At 39.2% G+C, this 24447-nt stretch overlaps 1 protein-coding gene across 3 annotated transcripts in view; it reads right to left on the minus strand.

The window, feature by feature from the left end:
- LIMCH1 (LIM and calponin homology domains 1) overlaps window positions 1-24447 on the minus strand; it is a 174412-nt gene that overhangs the window by 83611 nt on the left and 66354 nt on the right. For all 3 annotated transcript variants that reach the window (XM_059844922.1, XM_059844923.1, XM_059844927.1), the window contains exon 3: window positions 15990-16059. In XM_059844922.1, coding sequence (XP_059700905.1) covers window positions 15990-16059 — 70 coding nt within the window. The remainder of the gene's footprint in view (window positions 1-15989; window positions 16060-24447) is intronic.

The raw sequence follows: 24447 nt of genomic DNA on the forward strand, positions 1-24447 counted from the left end.
CTCTGTCCAAGTACAGCTGCTGTAGGTGGGCCTCAAAAGATGCAAGAAAGCTGCTTGTGGGGGCCAGGGGCCTGGCAGTAGCTGTTAAAATCAGACCAAATCTCTATTCCCCAAGGCAAACAGCAAAACAGTGAAACCGCCAAGGAGGACTCATTCCTGGTCAGTTCATGACCTCTGCAAAAAAAGCAACAAATTCCACTTCTCCTTTCAAATTAAACATCTACTCTTTATTGCCAAGGAATATGTTTTACTAATCTGTGGTGTTCAAGGTTTGATAAACATCAGAAATATTTTTGCTGCTGTTACACGATACCTGACATACATTTTCCCCCCACTCACAGCTTTGCATTTTCATGCCAACATTACATAAAACATTCTGAACTTCTTAAATGTACAGGTTGGGGTCTCCTTAAAACACTTCTAAAAGAAGCTGTTCAAGTCCAAAAACTACATTTTTTTTTTAAATTGGCTATTTCTACTGAATGAAGTTCCAGCACATTCCCCATGAAAAATCTACCTTGTTGGTTTTACTTCCACTAAAAAAATAAATAGAAAGCTTTCATATTTAGGTGTCTAGAATTACTTTGGTGAGAAAAAGGAAGGGGAAGAAAATGCATAATTTTCAATTTTCTGCAAGTGAATTTTACAGACAATCAAAGAATCTGTGCAAAATATGCTCATCAGTGCCCATTCGTGACTTTGACCATAAACAAGATAACAGCTTAAATTATTGAGTACTCCAGTACTATATCCATGTATCTCTTGTTTCTTTCCCAGATATGAAAACATACATTTGGTGTCTAGATGGCACGGCCATAATTATCAGTGATCTTGAATATCTCCAGCTTTGGTGGGGTTTTTTTTATGGTAAATATTCATGGCAAGACGAGCTACCCAATATTCTGGCAGTGATTTCTTTTCCACCATCAGTAAGCAGTCTCTAGACCCAAGAAATAGCATAACTATTCCTAAAGCTATTGTAACTGCAAACCTATATTAACCACAAAGAATAGCCTACATAAATCACTTAAATTGCTACTCTTCACTACATTTATAGTGGTCATGCAAGCATGCCTTTGAAGAGGCATTTGGAAACTGGAATTCATGGATTACATCTGGAGGCCAGTGTAATTTGCAGTTGGGAAGAGTAAGCTTTCAGGACAAATAAAATATAGTACAATAGTATAATGTATTTAAGAAGCAGAATTTCCTTCAATTAATGGAATAAAATCAATGATTAAAGCAAGAGAGAATGAACAGAAGTCTTCTTTAATACAGTGCATTCCTATTGCAAAGCATTTTCCCAGCTCTTTCACAATGTCTTTGTTTTGGTTCCTCTGGACAGAAGAACAGAGGATGGAAAAGGATGTGTCCTCTTACAGGACTGAGATCCCTGCTGTTCAGTTTTCTTCTACACTTTAGAGGTGTACTACTACAACACTCTCTCTCCCCTCAGAATACACAAAGCAACAAGGGTAGGAAGATGTGTTCATCACAAGGACCACACCAAGTCTTCAGAAACAGGATCTAAGCAGTGAAGATGGCAGAAATAGCTTTCACTGTTTGTTGATGAAAGGAACAGAAAAGAAATTGGCTATCACTGATAATTTATTCTTAAAACTTCAGTTAATACCCTACCCTCTGTCTTTGCCAGACCTGAGATAAACTTTTGTTTGTTAGAAGAGCCAATCATGCTTATAATTCAGCTTACCTGGGTATAACCAGTGGCTCCTGCTCACAACAGTCACAAATAAGGCCAGCAGAGATGTTCATGTATGATCAAACAACAAGCTTCCAACTCCTCACCTGCTAATTCTGAAAACTGTTTCAATTTGAAGCCACATAAAAAACACAATAAAACTTAGCTGATGAGATTGTATAAATGAAAATAGTAAATTTAACGTAAATATGATTTTTTCCTTTCCCCAACAAAGGAACAAGACTCAGAGTTGATAGAGAGAGGTATATCTAGACAGCAGAACCAGTAGAGTCTAGCAAGATTATTAGGCCAGGCATCGAAGACCATGAAAGCAGCTGTACTAGCTCCAGCACCAATAAGAAGCTGCCAGCAAATTAGCTGATTTAAAGCACTGCAGAGTCCCAGTCCCCAGCCAGCTTGCATCTCCAAACCACTCCCACAGGTGCAGATTTCTGGAGAATGCAAATGTTACACATGGCTACTCGAAATCAGCTCAAGGCCAGCAGGACTTATTGGCTTTGGCAAGCACTTCTACACTGCCCTTCCTAGAGACTGGGGAATACATTCATCAGACACAGGACTGCCTTGCTTCGATGCACAGACCCAGCTGACGCTCAGTGCTGAAGCCAATCAACCCTTAAATCTGGAGACCCTACTGGGAGCTACCTGGGGTTTACAAGGTCAAGAGATGTTGCCCCATCCAATACAGGGGCTACAGAGCTATGCAAACACCTTAGGTGATGCAGGAACACTGCCCAAACTGCACTGCACAGCCCACCCACCGAGGAGGCACCAGACCCTGGTCATACAAGTTCTGCATGCTCTTTGTGTACATGCCAGCCAGCCCAGAGCTGCTCAGGGGCTTCAGCATGCCTGTGACTGCAGAGACCTTGGAGAGCCAGCTAGCACCTGAGCAGCATCCACTTTCTGGGGCTTTTTGGCAACTTGGAAATCCATAAATGTGCTGTTCTGCACAGCTAAGGCCATTTGCCCTCAAATGGGAAAGGCACTGGCATCAAGCAGCATTCCTGCAAGAGCTGATGTGGCTGTCCTGAGCAAGGGTGAGAGCTGCCAAAGCCAAGTAGACTGTTCAGTGAGTTGCCCACACCCACACCACAGAGGTTATCCAGGGTTCTGCATTCTCTGGCATATCCTAAACTCCACCTTACATTATCCTGAATAGAGTACTTGACTGTTTTTTCCTCTTATTTACTTCCCATCCTCAGTCTGGCATTTCTATCTCTCCAACTTGCAAAGTTATGGAAGACAAGAATATTTCTATGCTGCTTTAAAAAGAATAAATCATATTGGAAGCTATGATGGAGAACACTGGCCATAATCTTTGAAGTTCTTGGTGTGTAATTTACTTACATAATAGTTCATATTAAGGTTTAAGTGCTGGAGTTCTAGTATTGCTCATCAAATTTCAGCCAAATTAAAAAGAAGCAAGGTGAACTACTCTTAGGAAGATAAACTATCTGCAAGAATTTTTGATGCAAGTGTGAGAACACTAAGAACCCTCAGCTCTTAAAAAATATGTAAAGGTCTGGAATTCAAGGAGTTTCAGTTCTCTAGGATCATAATATAGAAAGTAAATTTTAATCAGGATTGGGTGGCTCAAGAGATTGGGTAATAGTATTTAAAAAAGCAAGTGATTAATCTCTGATCAACCAGAGGGTAAGGACTAAAGAGCATTTAAGGTCTCAAACACCCCTGGGAACTAGCCAACTTAGTCTAATACTGTGGGTGCTGACTCTAGGCAGATTTTGGTTTTTCTCACACACAGTCCTTGTGCTTATGAGTAGGCTCCTCTAAATTTCATTAGAACTATTCCATCATTCTCCCCAAAATTCTGCAGTAGTTATGCCTTTGAAATGCCAGTGGCAGATAGATACTGAGTTTGCTGATAACACTGTGCTGACAAGTACCTTGTTCCTCTGTTCTTTTTTACTGCATCTATGTGTTTTTTTCTGAATTACAAACTCCTGAATCAACTTGAGGTGCCATAAAGCATAACAGGGAAGAGGAGATTCATATCAGCAAGGTGATACTTTAGAGGAAAATGGATTTTGGTCAGTGCTAACTGTGTCATTCAAAGACCTGAGATGCACAAAAATGGAGGCCAGGCAGGTCTGAAGATACAGCTCCTAAACTCCCTTCAAACTAATCATAATATTGGATTGAATTTTGCTCTTTGGTTTGTTTCAGATAGAATGAAAGAACAGGGAAAAACTGTTGCATTTTTGCTGAAGATATGTCATCACCCATTCTAAAATAGTTCTGCTAATACCTTGCTTACTCAAATTTTTGTTGGACTGCACCAGTTGTCCAATAGGATGCAATCATCTTGCTTCTTCCTTGTCTAAAATTCTAGCCCACTGACATATCAGATTCCACCCAGTCACTATTCAGCAGTATAAAAATAAAATACAGGCATGTACACTAAGGGAGAAGACCAATCTAGCCTGACTTCTCAAAACATAGAGAGCAAAACAAAACTCAGTCTCCTCTGACAAACCTTATGTCATGCTACTTTTTTACATTACATCTGTCACTAAGCACTGAATTTAGTTACAAATTTTATGTGTTCTTTTGGCCCACAACATTTCCTTATGTACGTACTTCTCTTTAAATCTTTAGAGGCTTTTCTACGAGCTCTGACAACACTCCCTGGGAACCATTCTGTTTTATTTACCAGTTTGCAACTAGTTTTGCCAATAATTGATGGAATTCCTGCATTTGTTCATAATTTGTTTTCTGAAATAACAGAAAATACATTGTTTCCAATACACAGTATCAAGCCTGTAGTAGTAGTTATTAATTTTTTAAAATCTGCTTGTTTTTTCTTTGAAAAGAGACAAACAGCACAGCAGAACAGTGCATCTGTGTCTGGTGCATATGGCACTCTCAGAACATTTCAAGTTTTCCTTTTCATGCAGTTGCTATAGTTTTAGAAGAAACTACTATCTGACCTCCTCAGGGGTAACAGGAGAAACTTACTGAAAGAAAACATCCAGGAATTGTAAAAAAATAAGGGTTTTTTTCTGCTTCGGCAGATGTCAAGTGAAAGTTGCATTAAATATTTTTCTAGATCAAAAGTCGAGATATTTTATTAGCTGGTGCTGCTGACCTGTGCAGACAGTCTGCTGGCACAATTTTCACAACTTGTTTACAGTATCACCTCAGTTATCTGGAACTTCGTGTTATCCCCACAAGGGTCAAATTCCTGACATGTATTAATTACACTGAAAATTGCCCTGGATTACTTGAAACCTCAAATAACTGAACCTATCCACTATCCTCCCTTTTAAATAACAGAGGACATACTGTATAGTGGTGCTAATACTTTGTGGCTGATCCCTGTAACTCCAGAAATTAATACATAAACGTCACACTTCTTATCTAGCAGGTCTGCCAGCTTTGGTCAGAAAACCAGGGCTTGAGAGGCAGAGAGCATTTGCAGCATGGTCCTATTCACTGCTGTGGGCTGCAGGACCCAGGAGACAGGAAGAAGAGGAAGGTTAAAACCAAAAAACCACTGACCAGCATTCCTGATCCATGCACTGCTGGCCAAGGATACAGACCTGCTTCACAGTTCAGCTCTCTTTAGTTGCCAAAATGACCTTGGATCCCTCCTGTAGTCAGCCAAAGACTGGGTGCTGCCTGCAGGGTAAGCCTATGTCTCACTGACACTTAAGTTTTTTATTGTGCTGCATCTTCTTGTTCCCTTTACCAGCAAGTCAGGCCTGCAGCTTCCCCCTGAAGGCACTCACCAAGCAGCTTCACAGGAACATCTATAACTTCATTATATCAGGGCTTGAATGGAAAGATAACAATTCAATGACCAACTGACAACTTAGGTAATTTAGCCAACAGCAGGCATTAGCTCTAAGATCCCTAATGCCGTTGCTAGGCAAGAGTGGTAAAGTTGGGATTGGTTTTGGAAAAAACAGCAAGCCTCTTTCCAACCAAAGGAGAAATGGTATTCAAAGGACAACAGCAGTGAGGCAGCTTTCATTAAGAAAAGGTATGAGAAATATCCAGGAGCTTTTGGTAACACCCCCAGGATTTGTTGGCTGTGCAGCCAAGCTACACAGCACCCATCCAACCCAACAGTAGTAAATGGCAAGCAGCAAGAGCATCAGCAGCCTGGGCTGCCACTTTAAGGCCTGAAATTTGTTGCCCCACAACAGGTGCAAGGGTAAGTGTCGCAATCTGGCACTCAGTCCAACATGCCTCCCAACACACCAATGCCGCTTTGCAACATATCAAGTCGAGTAACATCTCTTTAGCAGTAAAAGGAGACCAAAAATACCAACATTATGACTAAAAAAGAAGAGAAAGGGGAAGGGGGGAAGCATCATGTTTACCACTGGCCTTATGGGGTAACACAAGCTTGGTTCTAAATTGCACATGAGAACTACTACAGTTCAAAGGAGAAAAGCAGAGGTAATGAAATAGTATAACAGAATGAACTGAAAAAAGCTGAGCTGAACTCAGTACACACTTGGATGCATGCACACATTTAGCAAGTTCAATACTCTCCCCTCTTTGAAAAGCTTGTAAACTCCCTTTCACACACCATGCAGTAATAAATCAGTGTGCACTATTGCTCCAAAAAAAACAGACATTCACCATTGAAGTAATAGTGCTTCCCACACGAAAATGAGGAGGCAGAAACAAACAAATACCTGGAAATAGTGAGGACTTTAACAGAAGGACACAACTCCAAAGAGGTGAGGATTGCCTCTGTATTGCAATATTAATTTTCTAGACCATTAGTTATATTGCTTATCCATAAATGAATGTGCAATTCTCCTGCTAAGCTGTGGGGCAGATTTGCACATGATATCACAAGGCTTTTCAGCTTTCAAAAGGTTAATAGTTAATGGTTTTGATGTCCCTCAATCAGATAGTTCAGCCTATCTCTGTATTTTCCATAAGCAATTAACTAAGCTGTTTCCTCTGCAGCATTAATTTTAACAGGTTTACAATAGTATCATTAGACCTCTGGACATTTAGAGGAAATGCATTACAATTGGAAAGTACTATGCCAAGCAGGAAGCAAGTGGCTTTAATCCAGGAGCAGTGAGGAATGCAGAGACAAGGAGAATTCAGTGTCAGGTATTTCAGACCTCTATTAATTCTTGACCACAGCACCAGACTATAGAATTTTACTGGGCTCTTAAACTAAAGAAATCGCTTTGCACGGATCTTTAAGCCACCAGTTTTCCATTAGTTTGCCTTTTTGCTTGTTTGCTTTAAGTCAGGGAAACAACTGCAATGTGATCTTTGGAGCAAGACACGTTCCATCATCTGCATTCAGCACGTAGGCTCCTGCTAGCAACATGCACATCATCTAAAATAAATCCACTTAAGAGTACCCGGAAAGGTTTTCAGCATAGAAACAGCAGGAACAGTTGCTAGCAGACATTAACTGCAACAGCCTTCATCAAGCTGGTTTGCAGCCAGGGAGGGGATTAGAGACAGCATTCTTCTGCCACCCTCTTCAGCCCAAGGGCTGGGGTCACAACAAGCTGTTGCTTGCTCTCTTTTCACAAGAGAAGGTCAAGGAAGGTTGAGCTTCCCTGGACCATTTTGAGGTGGCCAATCTGTTGGTCTGACTATACTGTGAAAATTCTTCCTGCTTGCCATCCCAGGACTTCTCATGTTAAGAGCTTTTGGGAAGGTACCCTCCCTTTTCACACTTCCAATGCTGCTGTTATCTGGTTATCAACACTGATCTAGCTGTTCCCTGCAACAGAGGCTACATGTCACTGAAAAAGACAGTTGGGGATCAGAGATGGTATTTATAGCACAGACCTACAGACTCCAACCTGTGAGAGGCTTTCCAGAATTAGGGAGTGAGAATACTACTAAGTATAATTTTAAACACAGACAACCTTTAAATGAAAGATTTAAGGTTGAGACTTTCCCAGATTCCTGTGTCCTTTGCTTTTGACCAATACCTTAAGGAGTGCATCTAAGTTTAAACTCTGTAGCTGCAGTTTCAAAACTATTTTAAACTGATGGAATGACACCTCTTTTCCCACCTTGGTGAGCCTCCTCCTTCCCTCCTGCCAGCATTTCTGTTCATGCTGTAACATGAAGGGTATTTTTTAGCCAGGTCAGTTGCCCACTCCAGCTAATATGAAAGCCAGTGCTGTCATTTGCAGGAATGCCAAATTCAGGGTAGCTGAAAGCAACCATGACCTCAGGTCTAGTTTTCTTTGCTAAGGACAAAAGCTGATACTTATTTAGCTTCAAGACATGGACAGTTGTAGCTCTGCATATTTTATGTGTGTTGGCCTAAACACTTGCAGTACACCAGCTCAGTGCTTCTCTTTATATCCTCATTGCAAACTAATCAATATTGCAATAGAAGACACACAAAAATTGCAGGTGCCTGGATACAACGACAACAGTGCCACATTCCCCACAGGACACAGGTGACCCATTCACAGACTCAGGGCATCCAACTCCTTCCCTGAAAACCCCTGAAGATGGTACATGTCTCCAGAGCATGGGGTATTTGCTCAACTATTAAGAGAAGTCATAAGCTTCAACAGTGGGATTTGTTTTGGAGAGTATAAATCATTGCTCAGGAGGCTCTTTGTTTCCAGGACAGCAGCTCAAGAATGCACTGATCCTTCACTTCATTAAGTGGACATTCAAGCAAATGGCATTGGTTTGTTAAACTATGATATTTACAGATAGTTAGAGATTATTCTTCAAAATCTTGCCATTTCTGAAATACTCACTCACCTGACATTGGTCATTAAACCAATGTAATGCAAGTCATGGCTGAACTTGCAGAAGGACTCCAGCATCCAAAAGCAAATCTAGCAGTTATTCCAGTAGGCAACCTACATTTTTCATGGCTACAAAATGAGCTCTTCCTGGAAGTCAGCTGCCCTCCCCAAACCAAGAAAGACCCTGTCATTTATAGTAAAGGTTAATGCAATCATAAGGTCAAATTTACATTTCAGCTGCCTAGCATTATCACTTCATCAGTAGCAATGTTTTTCTTTTTGCTGTTTTCAAATGTTATCCCTGGAATCCTTCAGTTTACTAAACTTCCTATGGAAAAAAAAAAAACAACAAAAAATCTCCAAAAAAACCCCATACCAAAATACCCAAAAAACAATCATTATGATATTATATAAATAACATCTTTGAGAAGTCACTTGATAGCCCTAAATAGGTAGACTCTGCTTTTAATCAAACACTTTTTCCTAAAGCATGCTAAGGCTGGGCAAGCAAAGGGTGTCTTCATACAGCAAAAAAAAAACATTCAAAAAAGGACATCATCTTCAGTGACCATCCTCTATAGGTTTTATCACAGAAACAGTTCCCCTTGCCTCCAAATTTGCATATTAATGTTCTATAGTATTCAGTGTGAATAAAGCTAATTATAAACCTACTGATTAAACTCACAGGTGTTGGAAGAGCAGTCTAAAATGAGACTGTGAATGACATAGGAATGCTTGTGATATTTTTGTAGCTGTTATTTATTATTTGTATTAACATACTGTCTAGGAGTCCTGGCTGTGGAGCAGGACTCATGGGGTGAGGTGTTAGACAAAAACAGACTAACAGATGATCCTTTCCACAAAGAGCTTACAAGTATTATTAGCATTTGGCCAAACCAAGTCCTGACATTCTCAGCAGCAGAGCTCAGCAGGCTGAGGGCACAGCTTAAGCTGACTGTGAAAATGCTACACCTTTGAATCCTAACCAGTCTAGTTTCAGAAGAAGTCTCAACAACACAAGAAAGTCTGCATATGTCTACAGCAGCTATGGATCACAGCCATCCTTCACAGGTGTCCTGAAAACATTTACCCATCTTGGCTGGTGTTGTTCCCAACAAGGAAACTGTTCAGAGCACCCTGGGTACTGAGAGACTTCATCTTATAACAAGGGATAAACTCCTGGACACTGGCAGAAAGGGCCAGTACCTTTAGCATGACAAGGAGTGGCCCCAGCCAACAAACAGCTCAGCTTATTGAGTGCACTGGGAGCACTCCAGCCAAGGAAACATCCAGAAGATGGGACTTTATGGCCAGCAGTGAGGTTGGTCTGCCAAAGTCCTGGCTGGGTTCTGGCTGGGGCCAGTGGTGCAGGAAGCACACAAAAATGCCTAAGGGATCAAAAATGGGCAATTTGGAAAAAAACAAGGTTCTTAATTCCAAGTTTCACCTCCAGCCATCATAAACACAACACTGCAGCTGGTAGCTGAGGAAGGAAGTGACTGCCCATGGATGTTAGGGACAACTCATGAGCCATACAGAGGTGGTGAACATGAAGACTTCTAGGAGTTGGTTGAACTCACTTCTCTGAGGGTGTGTGCTCCAGCTAAATGCAGCTCAGACCATCACAAACAAACAAATAAGGTGAGGTCATTTACCTCCCTTTGCTTTGTTTGTTCGTTTTTCTATAGTACATGCCTTTTATTAATTTCCTATCATTTCACCCTCTCTTGCATGCATACATCAGGTTATAGTACAGCTTGGGAGCCAGGCAACACAGGCTGAACCCAAGTGCAGCAGTGGAATATGTTTCCAGTACATTTGCTGTCAGATCAATTATTAGTTTCCCGCATCAAATGTTTGAGAGTTTTGGAACCAAACCAAACACACCAGAGTAAGCACAGACATTTTAATCAATAAAATACTAAATGAGATGCCAGCATTGTATTTTCCATTTGTAATACTAGTTTAAATGGCAGGAGAGCAATGCTTCCTGGACAGCATTTGTATGGTTAATTGGAAGCAATAAAAACCTTCAATTCAGTTTAAAAAAGAAAAATAGCTGTATTTCCATATAAACTTTTGGGTTTTATTTGTTTGCTTCTCATTTCCCCCCCAATACTGCTTTCTCTGTGCTTCCTGCCAAATTTGAACTGATGGATGTTTTCCTCTTCTGCAATGAATTAGCTACAGCTTCACTGCAGACTGTTCCACACAGACTTTGTTTGCAAACAGTGTGGTTAAGAAACACCTGTTAGTTTGCTTTTATATTCTTTGTGTAACTTAGAAATGTTTATGAATACAACATACAGCTAAATTCATTTAACGGGAATTTCATAAGGTAATTCCGTCCAGCTCAAACGATACCCAAGGCAAGAAAGTCTAAATAAAAAATCAGTTTGAAGGCAGTCTAGAAAACTAGGGGAGTAAAAAACCCAAACAACATAAAGAATACAAGGACACACTACTAACCATTATATTTTGAAGGATACTCTTGCTTTAGTAAAGAGATTCATTATGTATTACACTATGTAATGAGCCAAAGCACACAGTGCTGCTCTCAGCTACTGGCTAGACCCTAAATATTGCATTCATCAAACATTCAGATTTCAGAACTGAAAGCAGGCACAAGAGGTGTAGAGAAACCAATTACTATTTAGCAAGGAATATCCACAGAAAACATGGCAGAATGGTTTGCCCAGTATTTTGCTATGCTGTTGACACTTTGTTTTACATCAACAGTCACAAAAATGCTTTTGAAATGTGAGTGCCAAGAACTTATTGTTTTTAGATAGACAGGAAATTTTGCTTCTGTTTACTTCACATGTACCACAACTTACACAGCAAGACTTTTTTATGAATACAATTGTGCTGGGAAATGAATATGTTCAGCAGAGAACAGCAGTACAAAACCTGAAAACAGAAACTATCATACACTATGAATCTATATATTACAATAGGAGCAGGCTTTTTCTAGAAAGTACTAGAACTAAAGGGAGAGTGATAAATTTAAAAGAAAAAAACCAAGAAGATAAATTTAAAAGAAAATATAAAAAAACCCAAGAAGATAAATTTAAAAGGAAAAAACCAAGAATAACTTAGTGACAAGGAGGTATGAATGAAGAGAGTGATAAAAATAATGCATGTCTGTTAAATTTTTGTGTATTTATCTTTGCTATTTATTTTTAACTGTGTGAAACACACTATACTTTATTTGGATCTTTTATTTGGAGCAAAATTTTGTTTTGAGGTTCATACCTACATGAAGAACCAATATCTCATTTGCTGAATTTAATTAGTAGCTCAAACTCCTGAAAGCTAACATAAGGATGACATTTGTTTGAAATAACATATAAGATAGAAAAACCCCAAACTTACAATTTGTACAATATTACAGCATAAGAACATGCTACCAGCACCAGCAGATAGTTGTTCTTAATAAGGGTAATAGCAATCTCTCAGAGAACACTTTGCCAAAAGAAACTTCCTGGGAAAATAATGAGGGAAAAAACCCAACCTCACTTTCAAAGGAACAAGCTTTCTTAAGCAGCACATTATGCCTCTGTTCATCTTGGTGCAATAACCATGCAACCAGGTGACTTCTGCAGGTCTATTTTTTTCCAGTGCTACATCATACATATGTCACAAAGTTAAGGACCATAAAAAAACTGAAAACTGGATGCCACAGTAAACAGATTTTTTATTCAGTAGTACTGAAACATGAGCCAAGATCCAAGCTAAAGTTCATCTCTCCATCTTTGTCTTCACTACTTCCTCCTATTATATGTGAGAATCGTTCACACAGCCTCTGAAGTAAGTGTCTGAGCTCCTGTGGGGATTGTTCAAGGAACTGAAGTAATGCTATAAACTCCCCTAAATCCTGTCAAACAAAAGATAAGGCAGAAACCTTTTCTTTTCTCACAGAGTGACATTATTCAGGGACAGGAAGCAAAAGCTGGAATCTTTTTAAGGGAAAAAGAAAGTCAACATACAGTAGTTAGTATTATAGAGCAAACCTTATCTATGGGGATGCTGGTAATTTTTCATAGTATAGATAATAAGTTCTAGAGGTACAAAATTACAATTAGCAGAAACCTTAAAAAATTAGCTGTGTTCACTATGAATGTCATACAAAATGAAAGAAACCAACAGCAACCCACAGAAAAAATTGCTGGTTTTGTGAAAGTTATATTATATTCGTTGTACTCTAATACATCTTTGCAAGTCTTCTGCAGCTCCAGATGGTTTTTTAATTAATAACTTAGCCAAAACACTTCTCCAGCCTTCTACAACTAAATACATTAAATGATGGGGCTAGAAACCCAACAGTCTTAGAACAAAGACGCTCAGTATCAATTTTTTACATGAGAAAATTTCTTCTGTTACTCCTACATAGGCCTAATATGTTCTTTGAATGCTTTTTGAATTTGCTTTTTGGTGGGAGCATAAGCTTTCAGGATTAATGAATACTGAACAAGAATGAGAAAACACTTCATCAGATTTAATACTGTAAGTCTGAACACCAAAGCTGTGGTCCTACATTTTCTTTCATTAAAGCAATGTATCACTTCTGCTGTGATAACAGAAGCAGTCGGCACTTCTGGAGATCAAAGCAAGTTACAAACAAGCCTGCCAAGCTGAACATATGTAATTCTATATGTAAGGCTGCATGCAATCCACTTCCTGACTTAGACTTGCAACAAGACAAAGATCATCTTTGTGTATTTATATGGCCTGCATGGTGGTGTTCAGATCCTTGAGTTCATGCTTTAACACCACAGCACTAGAAGTGATAAATTTTACTTTAAATATTGGTGTTCTGGTATGCAAGATCTGAAAATAAATTATTGCCTCTTAAAATACATGAGCAAGTCAGTGGTGAGAATTTCAGAGTAACTGCAGATTCATCTAGTTTTAAATGCCAGGAAAGATTTGAAGAATTCAGTCTGTCAGCACTGAACCAGTTATACATAATACTTACAGAACTGTTGTGAGAAGTCACCCAAACATGAAATATAGGCAAATTGATAATGATAATACTTCAAAGTAAACACCTCAGCGTGTGTCTGATATGGGCTTCAAGTTTACTGTTATTTTCCTTCGATAAAGGACACTTTCTAATTTTTCCTTACCACAACAAAGGAGAAAAATAGACTATCATCTGGACAATTAGAGTCAAGTAGACATTTTGTAAAGCTACATAATATATAACTGTTTGTGTCTTTGGAGGTTAAGGATGAAACAAAAGGCACTTTGAATACTCCACAATTACTCAGAAGTTTTAGCTCCTACTGTGTATAAAAGAAAACCTATTGTCTCTCCTAGTGACATAAAAACTTATTCTATCAGATACAGGAAAGAAATTAAGTCTGTTACAGTCATTTTGTTACACTTTTTAAAAGTTACACTTTTTAGGCAGAAGCAGTATCTAGGATTTACAAGCATGTATCTCGTGCAAGGAAGAAAAGGTACTGAAGCTTTCACAGCATTTCTACTTGTACCTGAGGAAATCACACTCACTGGGGTGAAATAACTGGAAAGAAGTAACTATTTAGTATGTCAAGCCAACCAAAACTAAGATAATAAAGAAAAATTGGCAACTAATAAGGGAATGTCTCACATGTAGGGTCAACTACTCAGGAGGTATAACTGCTTCTGGACCATAGTGCCAATATTTCAATTCTTTTTTCAGACACATAGGTATGGTACAGGTTAGTGAAAAGAAAAGGATACCCCCTGTGCTCAAACACACCCCCAATGGCTGTACTTTCAGATAATACACCATAAGTAAGCATAACAGACTAGATAGAACACTTGATCCTTTAAATTCATATGCAGTCCTTAAAGCAGCCACTTACTCACCACTGTAACTACAAATGGCAACAAAAGTCAGCAGGTATGGAACCAGATGTCTTGGAAAGCAAGGGGAAATTTTGATTGTTTGGTTGGGAGCAATTTATTCACAGAACAGTATATTAAAACATTCATTGGTAATGTTCAAGAACTCAGAAATAGTGAACTTTTAAAATAGCCTAATTATTTATTAGGAAAAAATGTTTAGAAAAGTAGCTACTAAAGGAAATCAGAGGACACAGGTACAGAGGTAATAAAGTGACTTTACAACACAAAAAAATGATCTACTGTATCATTAGTAGCCTGAAAGCTTCTTTTTTCATAATGCTTTGAAGATATACATCTTGCAAGAGAGCTTTATCTCAAGGAATGAGAAAAATACACACACATAATGACTTTTTTCTATGTCCTTCCTACTTTAACCACCTTACCATTGGGATTTTACATATGAATAAGGAAAAAACCCAATGTAATTCAATATCATCCTCTTAAAACAGTCATAACAAAAATTGAGTCTTTCCTGAAAGTGAGCCAAGGAAAAGAAAACTGCACTACTGGTACTTTTTCATCTGTTTATATCAAATATTCCTTTTAAATAGGACAGCAAAGGAATAAAATTAGATGTGTTTTAGAGGCAAAAGAAAGGCACTCAAGGAAACTTTAGAGAAAGGGTGGTGGGGATCAAAAATGAGATTCTAAAACCAGGCAGTATTCATGCAGAAATATTCTTGTGAATCTACATGTGGAAAGACCTAGCCTCAAAGGCTATGCAACAGCATTGTAGAACTAATTTAACAGCAAATGTAACATGGTTTCTGATACACTGAAACTTTTTAATGCCGTTTATACAAAGGAACCGTAACTTCAGCTATCAATAAGTAATATATTCTGAATCTCGTATGGGCCACAATATGAACAGTGCCAGAACACAAGGAAACCATGTATACACATGATGAGTCTAAATAGAGGATGGCCACCTTCCACATGCTCAAGGACCCTTTTACTCCCAATTACAGCTGAAGGTAAAATCAATACAGCCATCTTTCTCTGTGGCTAATCCTGCTAGACCCAACAAGCACCCACTGCCCCACCTTCTGCCCCAACAGCAAGCACAGGACTGTGCCACCACTTGAGGTGACCCCCGGAGCACCCAGCACTCCTGACAGCCCAGGAGCTGTCAGCACATCCTCTGTGGTCTCCCTTGCTTGCAACAGAGTATGGCCAAATTTTGGTCTGCCCTTAAAGTCAACACGAAACAGTTCCCCAGATAGCCCCAGAATGAATGTTATCTGCAGACTGTGGTATTTGGGGGAAAGGGAAAATGAGACAAAATATACAAGTACAGTTTTCTTCCTTTCCAAAAACTATCTTTTTGTGGTGGTGGCTTCTAATGCATGCATTCCAGTTTTTCCAAAGCTAGCGCCACAACTGAGAGGTGATATATAACCAAGAAGATCATCTTCCTCTAAAAATATACCCTGACACTTGAATACAGCCTACTTCTGGAAAAAAAAAGACTGAAAGGTCTTAAGGTGACTACACAGAGAATTCCAATTTCAGAGGGACTGTCTGAGTTTACTAGGCTAGAAGAGTTCAAATTACAAAAATAACTGCTGCCTGAATCCCATAGTCAATGTCAAGGTGCAAAAAGCAGCACTGAAATATTTTCCTCCATTTGATATACTCACCAAACCTGCAATGGGGGTCGGTAGTCTATTGATCTTTTTTACCAATCCTGGCTTTATCGCATTCAGCAACCTGTTATGAGAAAGGAGTATTTTATGAGTGGAAAGTCATAAAATCCAAATTATCAAGCATTTTCCCCCAGCACATAAGGATTTCAGTATGACTGGAAAAAAAGAATCTCCCCTTTCTCCCTTCTGAAAACATACATGGACACCCAAATTTGATCACTGAAATGAAGACTAGGATGAATATCCACAGCACAGTAACTCAATAATATTTATTTTAAATTCTAAATTGATCTAGATCACATCAGTGACCCAGACAGATTCTGGGTGAATTTTGACACATCAGCCTGCCTTACCTGTGTACAGGCATATCATGCCTGGAAAGGCCTGAGAGCAGAAACCTAGAAGGCATCCAGGTCTGTCAGTTTCTGCATTGCAGGAGAGTGAGAAAGGATGTACACTTTATAGGTGGCCTGTCTATTTTTTTTTTCATCTTAGCTTGAAATTAAATGTCATCCTTCCATATATTGTGTTGAATGGAGGGCCCCATAAATCATAAATGAGAGAAGACAAATAAAAAGGGAATTCCTAAACCCCCTGTCTCATCATGAAAACACCATTAGGCCAGTGATACCACAGCTGAACACTGTTCAGTGTCCAAAGATTAGCAATCCCCCAAATCCAAGTTCCTCACCACCCATGAGCATGCTATGAGATGTGCTGACATGGCTCATTGTTACAATACTCAAAAAAATGACCAAGCCTCTAAAAGCAGGGAATTTTAATTGTAAAATCCTGTTGCAACAAACACTGTGTCCTCACCACCCTTCCCCCAAGATAAAACCATAATGCCTTTTATCCAAAGTAAAATTCAACCACTTCCATCCACTGGGAAGAAAATCATCAATTCAAGATCATGGATTTAAAATTTAAGATCTTTGAAGGGAAAAAAAATGATGTCTGCCTAAATTTAAAACTGAAAATTAGAACAGCTCTATGGAAGAGAGGAACCTCATTTTGGGCTGACATGGTCTCCATTCAAGAGAAGACTCCTCTGGCAGCTTACTGTGGTTGTAAAATTATTCATATTTAATATTTGAGAGGTCTGGCTGAGAAGTTTACCCAAACTAGAATAATATTCCTTTCAACTAAAGCTAACAATCTGTGATGGTTTCCAGCTCCCTACTTCAGAGTTAGGATAACAGGCAGTGTGCCACTGCTCAGAGCTCCACCAAGAGCCATTTCTCCATTGTGGCACTTTATTTGTTGCTTGATTCCTTAGGACTGTGGCAGTTTGCAAGTTCATGAAGTTGTTCATCCCTCCTGGAGTGAACATCTGGCTTTATGAACATTGAAGTGATCACTTTTCCTCACCTCTTTCCCTTTGTGTCTCCCAGAAACAGTATATAGGTTGGATTTCTGCAATCACTTGGACAGAACACGGGAACAGAGTGGGAGATTCAAAATTGTAGGCATGTTATTACATTCTTGAAGTTCCCACATCTCCAATACCATCATGTATTGGGAGTAGCATCAAAACAGATATGAATGATACTCTTGGGAGCTGTGGGTATTTCTTAAATATTCTTGAAGTTAAGAACTCCGTAACCCAAACTCATACAGATGGCTGTACTATTCCACTTCTGCTTAGAGTAGAATCTAACAGTAATGTCCTAAAAACAAATGAATTAATTTACTTTTATTTCCAAAAAAATCACTTTTCCCCATTAGATGAAGAGAACGCCAATAAAAGAACTGCCTATCTTCTAGAACCATTTTTTTATTTTGCAGATGGAAAAAGAATTACATTTTTTTCCCCCAGAAGATACTACTACTTTTTAACCTCACAGAGCAGCAACTTTATTAAACTACTATTTTCCATTTAGCTGCTGCACCAGGCAATATAAGATTTTTTTTTTTTTTTGCCAGAGGACTTCTTTCCAAATACTGTAGCTCTCTTGTGATTTTAAACCTCAGTTTGCCTCTTCTGTTTCAGGAAAAAAAGAATGTATTACCTAAAGCATCCCATTTTCTTTATTACTCAAACATGAATGCATCAGCATCACAACCAATATTGCAGGTGCAGATTGAAAGTCATAAGCAATAATGGAAGGCAAAATAAAGAGTTCTTATTGGAAACCTCAAATGCCAAAACCCATTCTAAATAAATCTTCAAAATGGCTTGTACAGACTTCCCTGTGAAATTCAGGAGAAGGATAAATTGAGAGGAAGGAAAGAAGTAGGGAACAAACAACATTTTAGGTCACCATTTGGAGGCCAAAGAGAGAGGAAATAGGATGGGGCAAGATGGAAAGCCCTAAGGAAGAAATTAAAATTATTATTTAAAAGTTTGTCTCCTATTGGAAACATTTCTAAGCAGTCTGGCACCAAACCCCCCAGGACTTGCTTGCTGGAGCATATGTCAAAAGGACATTTCTTCCAGAGCAGACTGTCTGCTTCTGAATTATTGCCTCATCTAGAGCAACAATCCAGATGCCAAAACACTGAGTGGTTTAGGATTGCTCTGCTACCAAGCCAGCTGAAAAGTTGTGCTGTTCATGCAGGGTCTCAATGGCCGCCTTCACTCTCACAGCTACCGTCCATCCCAGCTTCTCAAAAATCCACTAACTACACCTCTTCTGACATAGGCCTGTATACACAAACTAAATTTTCTGTGCCAATTTAGACTTTGATAGAGCACGTGTCGTGGTATGTAAAGTTTTATCAGCTCTGTGGGTTTCTGTTGAAATACTGGGCAAACAAGACTGATCGCCATTTTGCACTGGGGACCTGGCACAAGATCCTTGGCCATGGCGCAAGGGACAGACTCTGCAGGTGAACAAAAACCACTAACCCACATCTTCTCCTAAAGCCCCTGACAACTACAGCCCCACGTTTTCTTGCCCCACCAATCCTAACCAAAGGACTTGGCTGCCCTGGGCCTTCTGTCCCCAGCCATGTCCTAGTCTAAAGAGTTTTCAGGAGAGAAAACCTGCACCACATATCTTCTTCTGGCATCTACAGCTCCAGACTGTGCCCTCTTCCCCAGTCCTAATCCTAATCCTTGGCTCATTTTGAGTGATCCCAACAATCCCACCAAACACTCAAAAGACAATAACCCAAACTGTGAATTTTCAGGCTCCATCCACAAAACCCGAGTCTCTACATACACACGTGACCTACTCTCAGACCCCTCAAACTCTCTTGGGGATTTCGGCTCACCACCTCTAGCATTTATGCACCTGTCCTGAGTTAGAACAATCCTCTGTTCTTCTCAAATCTCTCTTGTCATTTTCAATCCAACACAGAGTAATCAAGGTTGGAAAAGACCTCAAAGACCACCAAGTCCAGCTGTTAAGCCAGCACTGCTAGGGATGGTAACTCGATCACTTCCCGGGCAGCCTGTTCCAACGCCTTACAACCTTTTTGGTGAGAAAAATTTTTCTAATACCCCATCTAAATGTCCCCTGGAGCAACCAGACACTCATCCTCCCTTTCCACTGCGCCAGGAGCTGGCTTGGACTCTCCAGTAGAAACCTGTTAAATGAAGCCCAGTAAGACACTGCATAGAAGCTAAAACCTTAGACCCGTCTTACCTTAAAGAAACAACAGGGCATGATGGAAGTGGAAAGCTGCTCTAGGCCCACGCCTAGGGAGAAGCTAGGTCACTTCCTTCCCCTGATAAAAACCAGCTCTCATAGGTACGGGAAGAATCAATGCTCTACTCATGCTGTCCCCAAGGCTTGGCATTCCAGGAGATAAGGTATCTCCACAGCTGGACAGACAAGCTGAAATCAGTGCTAGCCACTGTGTGACTAATTTATTAGACCTTCCTGGGGTTTTTTATCATGAGTTAAGAATTTGAAAAACTTCTGCCAGAAAGAGAAGGCGCTTCAGGCAACAGTTGATAAAAGATCTAATGAAAAGCATTAATAATCTGCCCATTAAATTCTTACAAGGAAGCGCCAGTTACGAAAATATTCAGAGGATGGCTGCCAAAACCCAGCCTCCAAAAAGACCTCGATTCTAGGAGGAAATGGAAGAGCAGCATTTTCAGAGAATAAGAAGAAAAGAAAGGCTGAAGTGATGTGTGTTCACAGATCAATCCAGGCTGGACGGAGAGGTATCCAACAGAGCTCTTTGCTCAAGTGACAGATCATATTCCTAAAAAGAAAAACTGACTAATGATCTGATCTAAAAGTCAAAGGTCATTTCATATTTGAGAATTCAGGAAATTCTATCCACAGTAAACCTTCACAGAGACATTTCTCTCTTCAAATTAAGTTTTACAGACTTACATTCAAACAAGCAGTCTTTCAGCACTCGATAATTATTAGCCTAGACAGCTTCAGTATCCACGTTTTTAACTCACGCTCTAGTGGCAGCTCCAAAATGCCCCCAAATATTTCAAAAGAATAGAAAAATCCACTACCAGTCTTAAAGATGAACAAATCACCTTGAAACTGTGAATAATGAAAAGTCAAAATATTTTGTTGCAAAAGACATGGCTAAGAAGTTTCAAAATATAAACATGTTCCTGAGGTCACAAAAATATTTTTGGGAAAACATTCTTGAGTGATTGCTAATGATGGCCCTGACATCATTTATTTAGAATCAGATGAACAAGGTGTTTTTTTAACAAGCAGAACAGAACTGACTTTGTCTTATGAAGGGCTCACAGTCCAATCTAATACGTAAAAAGTTAATAAAGACCTATGCAAATATGTAGTATTGAGAAAACAGTATTCCAAACATAGGACTGCATTAGCCTTGCTCTGCCTAAAACTAAAAATATGAACAAAATAGAGGCCTTGCAAGCAGCTCAAGAAAGGCAACAGGGAAGAATGTAACTTCACAAGCTATTTATACAGAACCTACAATCACAAGGACTGATGATGTGAAAAGCATCTCATGTACCTATACATTTGCATTCATGCATAGTTTTCACACTAAGTAGCAATGGCCATGGATGTGCTTTCTAAAACTGCTCAATATGCTTTCTTAAACATACACTCTTGAAAAGCTGAAACTTCTCACAGGATCACCTTGCCTTGCATTTGAGCAACACTCCTTTTGAGTGGATCAGTGCTTCACAGTCTCCTGCCCTGTCAATAACCAAGCATCAGTGAAAAAGCTCTACTATTCAGTCTGCTGAAATACATTTTTTTTTTAAACATAAATAAATACAAGGACAGGTCATTCTGCCTGTTCAAGCATGCCCCTCACTGTCTATTCCCCTCTCCTCATCACGGGCTTAGCATTAGGGTTTATGTTACCTTTGGCCCCTCATCTAAACCATATTAATAAATAGCTCTTCATTATGAAACAGCAATAAAACTTACAGATTAAGGACTCTGTATTCATATAAAACTATTTCAAATGTCCTCACATGAACCTAAATCTTAATGCTTAATGAGCCTTGGGGCCCATCTCTCAAAACCTGGAGATATGCCAAATTCATGTTGCTGATAATGTTTTGGCTTTCCAGCACAGAGCCTGAAAACCACAGGAAAACACCAATTCCTTCTCACCTCAAAGCATGGGTCACATTCAAAACTTGAAATATGCCTATGAATCTCTAATACCTTCTTAGTTTCCAAGAACAGGAAATTCAAGCAAAATACTAATTAAGCATAAGGGCTGGGCATCCACTGACTTCTCCACTGTTCACTACACAGCCAAGTGCTGAACTGATGCCAGGCCCATAATACTAACAGACGATTAGAATGATATATCTGAAAAATCCTATCATCTACAAAGACTATTTGTTTTCCCCTACCAGACGACATAAGTGACATTAACTTGCAAGAAGAACGACTGAAACACCATATATACAGCAAAGGCTGTTCTACATACCTCACGGTGTCACTGACTCAGAGCACAAAAGTGCTCTTTTATTATTCCACAGCATTACACTTGTACTGATCTGGCACACAGCCAGCCCTTGTTGAAAACTGCACTTATGTCAGCTCAAAGCTTGGTCAGATGCACCAGAACCAGGATGCACATCCAAAGAAACTGCTCTTTGAGAAAATGCAGCTCATTCATCACCATCAACATGAAAAACACAAGCTAAAGGGATTTCTTACTTGTGGAAGAAAATAATTCTCATGGCAGAATAAATGATAAATTCCATTAAGTACTTCTTGGTCATAATCACTTTCAGTTAGCTCAGATTTATAGCCACTTATCATATTTTCTTTAAATATTATTAAAATAATCTATGTGCACGACTAATTTCTCATCTTTTTTATTTAAAAGTAAAATCTAAAAACTTTCTTGTACTTTTTAAGAGCATATATTCCAAGTATGCACTGCAGAAGAGAAGTACCTTTCCTATACATTATCCTACAGGAGGAAAAGTGTACAACTCTTTTTTTAGTTCACTGAAAATACGCAATTTTACCAAGATTACTTAAAAACAGGAGAACATCTTTGTATCTCCTCTTTCAAAAAACAACATAAGTTGTTACAGAGTCAAAGAATAAGCATAGTTTCAAAGAATAATCATAGTTTCTGCACATTTTACAAAGTTACATAATGCCATGCGCTAATAGATAAAATAACTCTAAAAAAACCCAGAAGACCTTGGGAAAGTGCTCATAAGTTGTTTTCCAGAACTGCACAGAAAAGTGACCTCCATCTTTAACCACATACAGTTAGTCTTTTTTCATTTTCATATGTGTATGATATGCAGTGAAATATTTGTTAGAACTTTCATGCTTGAGAAAAATCAGACTTATTTTGCCTGCACCTACTGCTATTAATTGATTTTAATACATATATAAACCAGACACACAGCTAAACTGTTCTGCATACAGAACTCAAGGTATTACACACAATCATTATGTTGTTAGATTCTACTGCAAAGCCAAATAATTTCTGCTAATATCCAGCTGTTTTAGTTCATTGTTTAAGGTCCTTTGCCCAGGATCCATATCCCAATTTTTGTTGTTATTCTTCTTTATGGTCTGGTCCTGTTCCTGACATTAGAATCTCATTACCACTAATACAAACTTTAAGGGTGACTGGATTACTTGATTCCAGAGAAAGCCTGAGAGAAAATACAATTCCAATTGCATGTCAGAAGTTCTTAGAGATATATTGGATATATATCCTGTTTGGATAATCATATTAAAGCAAGCAATTAACTCAAATTTTTGAAGTCTCACATCCCTACAGAGACCTTTTTAACTACTGAATACCCAACATGAAGGAAGGAATCCTGCAGTACCAGAGCTCATCAAGGGCAGGTGGGCAGCAAGGAGAAGGGCAAAAAAATTGAAAATACACTTGCAAGAATATTAGAGCAGAAACAACTGGTCAAGGTTGCAGCAAGACATGCATTTTTTCTTGTAGTAATAATTTTGAAATTTATTAATAGCAATTGTTGCATGGTTAGAAATAAAAGCAACCTTGACTTCCTCACCTGCTGTTTCAAAAAACAGAACAGAACTGCCCAAACCAGCAGGGCAGACAGACAGGATTTGCACTTTTTTTGGCAGTCAACCTTCATTCAGATGTCTGAATCCATAGAATAGGAATATCTAAGCATTGCAACAACCAGATCTAATTTATTTCTGATTAATTCTCTAGCTTCTTATGATATCTGGGTCAAACCTAAACATGAAAAATATGTAACAAGGGAGAAAAAAAATTGAACATGGGCTGGAGAAGCAATAGGGGATTTCCAGTGACATTCCTGCTACTGGTGTTGTATTCCTGCATCATACAGCTTTCAACCATGACCCCAGGAAGGGATTTTTGCCCACCCATGCAGCAACTCTTCAGTCTTTTCATATGAGAATTTAATTCACAAAGCATGAACAGAGAAAGAACTGCCTCTGCCTATATAGCTATTATATCCCTGCTGAAATCACCATCTGCACTGATGTCAGAGAGCTATGCTAAAAAAACATGAACTCATTTCAGACAAACAGAAGTCATAGTCACTGGCTTCTCAGCACAGCTGAGGGAACAATTAGAGTCACCACTGTCTGGGCAACTGCACAAGTGGGCTTTCGAACGACCAGAAAGAATAAAGGGCTTGTGTTGCTCTCATCTGTTGATTTGTTGCTTTATGGCATCCTGCATTGTTTAAATATGCCCCTCAGCTCCTCAGCTGAGTGCGTCAAGCTATAAAGTTCGTACCAAGGCCAGATCGAAATGCCACAGCACAAACACTACCAGAGAGGCAGGTGCAAGGCTTGCAGGTTCCTGTGGCAGGCATACACATCTGCACTGCCTCACAACCCATTCATCCCAAGAGCTTGAGCTTTTGGCATTGCACAGTCACATTCATTTTCATTTATTAAAACATGTGGATTGTTGCTAGATGTGAATGAATAATTTATAGCCAGTGTAGTGATGCCTGCTTGTGTCTGTAGGCTGTCTAGGACATCGAAATTGGAATCAAGTGGAGGTGGGCCTGGCATTACTGTGTATAAGGGTCAAA

The sequence above is a fragment of the Haemorhous mexicanus genome, chromosome 4 (genome assembly GCF_027477595.1).
Source record: "Haemorhous mexicanus isolate bHaeMex1 chromosome 4, bHaeMex1.pri, whole genome shotgun sequence".
NCBI classification, from domain to species: domain Eukaryota; kingdom Metazoa; phylum Chordata; class Aves; order Passeriformes; family Fringillidae; genus Haemorhous; species Haemorhous mexicanus.